General features: G+C 40.8%; 1 protein-coding gene across 1 annotated transcript; it reads right to left on the bottom strand.

Annotated features, from left to right (window-relative positions):
- Nucleotides 1-1,010: 1,010 nt before the first annotated feature.
- LOC140175726 (uncharacterized) lies at nt 1,011-1,782 on the bottom strand. Its single transcript, XM_072204272.1, has 2 exons — nt 1,707-1,782; nt 1,011-1,561 (listed from the first exon to the last, which is right to left on the bottom strand). Exons 1-2 carry the CDS (start codon nt 1,780-1,782, stop codon nt 1,011-1,013), a joined length of 627 nt encoding a protein of 208 aa, XP_072060373.1.
- Nucleotides 1,783-2,141: the final 359 nt, after the last annotated feature.

Below are 2,141 nucleotides of genomic sequence, written 5' to 3'. Positions count from 1 at the left end.
TTGTTAATGTCTAGTTTAATAGCCACCTCATACTCTGCCCCACTTCTCTTATTTTTCAAATAGTGCATACATTCGTGGACAATTAGAATATTATCTGAAATGAGTCTACCTTTGAGAAACGCACTCTAATTTTGGCTTATAATTATTCATAATACCTTGTAATCGGTACACCATAACTTTAAAAATAATTGTATACATAACTGAAGACAACCTGATCGGTCGTACTTGAGCCATGTCACTGGAATCTGGCACCTTTGGAATCAAACAAATTTGAGTATGATTGAAACTTTTTAGAATTCTGCCACTGTGAAAGAAACTTCTCACTGTCTTAAAAACGTCAACCTCAAACTATATCCCAGAAAAAGTGAAAAAACTTAGATGTAAATCCGTCATTACCAGGAACACTCTGAGCATGAACACTAAATATAGCTCTTTTGACCTCGTCTATAGTTACTGGCCTTTGGAGTCTATGGTTCATGGAAGCTGTAACCTTAGGCTCCAAATCCTCTAAGTATGGATTTGGATTAGCCGAACAAGAAGAAGTAAAAATATCGCAAAAGTAGTCTTCAGCTACCTTTGCAATATCCTCCGATTTCGATGCAATCTCATTGTCCTTCCCCCACTAATCTCCAAATTCTGTTCCTTTGCATCCTTGATTAAAATTTCTGGTGAAAGAATCTAGTGTTCTGATCTCCTTCTTTTAGCCACTTGACTCTAGATTTTTCTCGTCAATAGCTCTCTTCTTTCAAATATGCTAGCTCCAACTTCTCCTCCAAACTGGTAACCTCCTCTCCCCCATTGATTCTAGCCACCCGCAACTCCTCTAGTTTAGCTTGAAGATCCTCAATTTCTTTCCGGGAGTTTACTTTGTGAGTTTTCTGCCATTGAACTAGTCTATGTCTACAAACTTTCAACTTTTGAGCCAAGGAGAACATAGCCGAGCCTACAACTTCCATTCTCCACACTTCACTGACAATTCTCTTGACATCCTCTTCTCCACACCAACATTCCTAGTATTTAAATCGCCTTTTACTATGCCAGGATTGAGGTTCGGTTTCCATCAAAATTGGAGCATGATCCGAGCCTGACTCTGTGAGCCTGTGCACCACTGCATTCGAAAACTTCAGCTTCCATTCCATCCCAACTAAATAGCGGTCAATCCTCTCCTTCACCAAATCCTCTCCTTGTCTTCGATTTTTCCACGTGAAAGGGCGCCCCACCATTCCAATATCCACTATTTTGTTACTGTCAACAAAATTAGTGAATGTTGCAATGGTGGTTGCTGATTTTTGGCCTCCACTCTCCTTTTTCGCTTGGCTTGTTATAGCATTAAAATCACCTGCTATTACCACTTTTCCTTCCAGGTGTTGACTCATTGTTGTAAGCTCCTCAAACTGTAAGGATCGAATTTGTTCCGAACAACTCAAATGGACACCAATGAATGCCCATACCTCACTGCTTTCGACTTCCTTAATTTCGACTGCCACAAAAAATTCTCCACTGCTAATAATTTGAACACTGATGCTGTCTTTCCAAGCTAGCACAAGTCCTCCTGCCACTCCTGCCGAGTTAACAATATGCCAATCTCGGGGGAGTGGGATTTACAGATCCCTTTTAAGGTGTGAATTGTCAGGGCTCTTCCTAAATCCCGACAATTCCAAACTATAGTTCTCATGGTGCCTTGGGTGCCATTTGTAGGCTGTCACCCTCCACCATCTGTTCAACTACATTTTCATCCTCTGCTCTTGCTTTCTTTGTAGATCCTTCAGCTATACCACTCATCAACCTTCCTTTGGGTTCACTTTTACTATCTGACTTTACAGCACCTTGTCTTGCTAACCTTTTTCACTTCCTATCTTTCTCTGTGGTGAGACACTGCCCAATAGCGAATTACATAAGCTGCCCTTCATCCTCCTTGGAATTGGATTGACCAGCTATGATAACCTCCATGCATTCTGTTCTAGAATTGGCTGATTGAGGTGACTCAGGTGCTGTCCTATTACCAGTGTCTTGTGGTTTCAAATTTTGCTTCCCTTCTTGCATTGACATCCCTGCAAATTCTTTCAATAAGCAGTTTAAGACCGATTTTTTCTTACGTTGAGTGGCCTTATTCTGATTTTGGGTTGAGTTGTTGAATGTTC

This window comes from Arachis hypogaea, chromosome 10 (genome assembly GCF_003086295.3).
Source record: "Arachis hypogaea cultivar Tifrunner chromosome 10, arahy.Tifrunner.gnm2.J5K5, whole genome shotgun sequence".
Taxonomy (NCBI): domain Eukaryota; kingdom Viridiplantae; phylum Streptophyta; class Magnoliopsida; order Fabales; family Fabaceae; genus Arachis; species Arachis hypogaea.
This window is presented reverse-complemented; position numbering and strand designations above follow the sequence as displayed.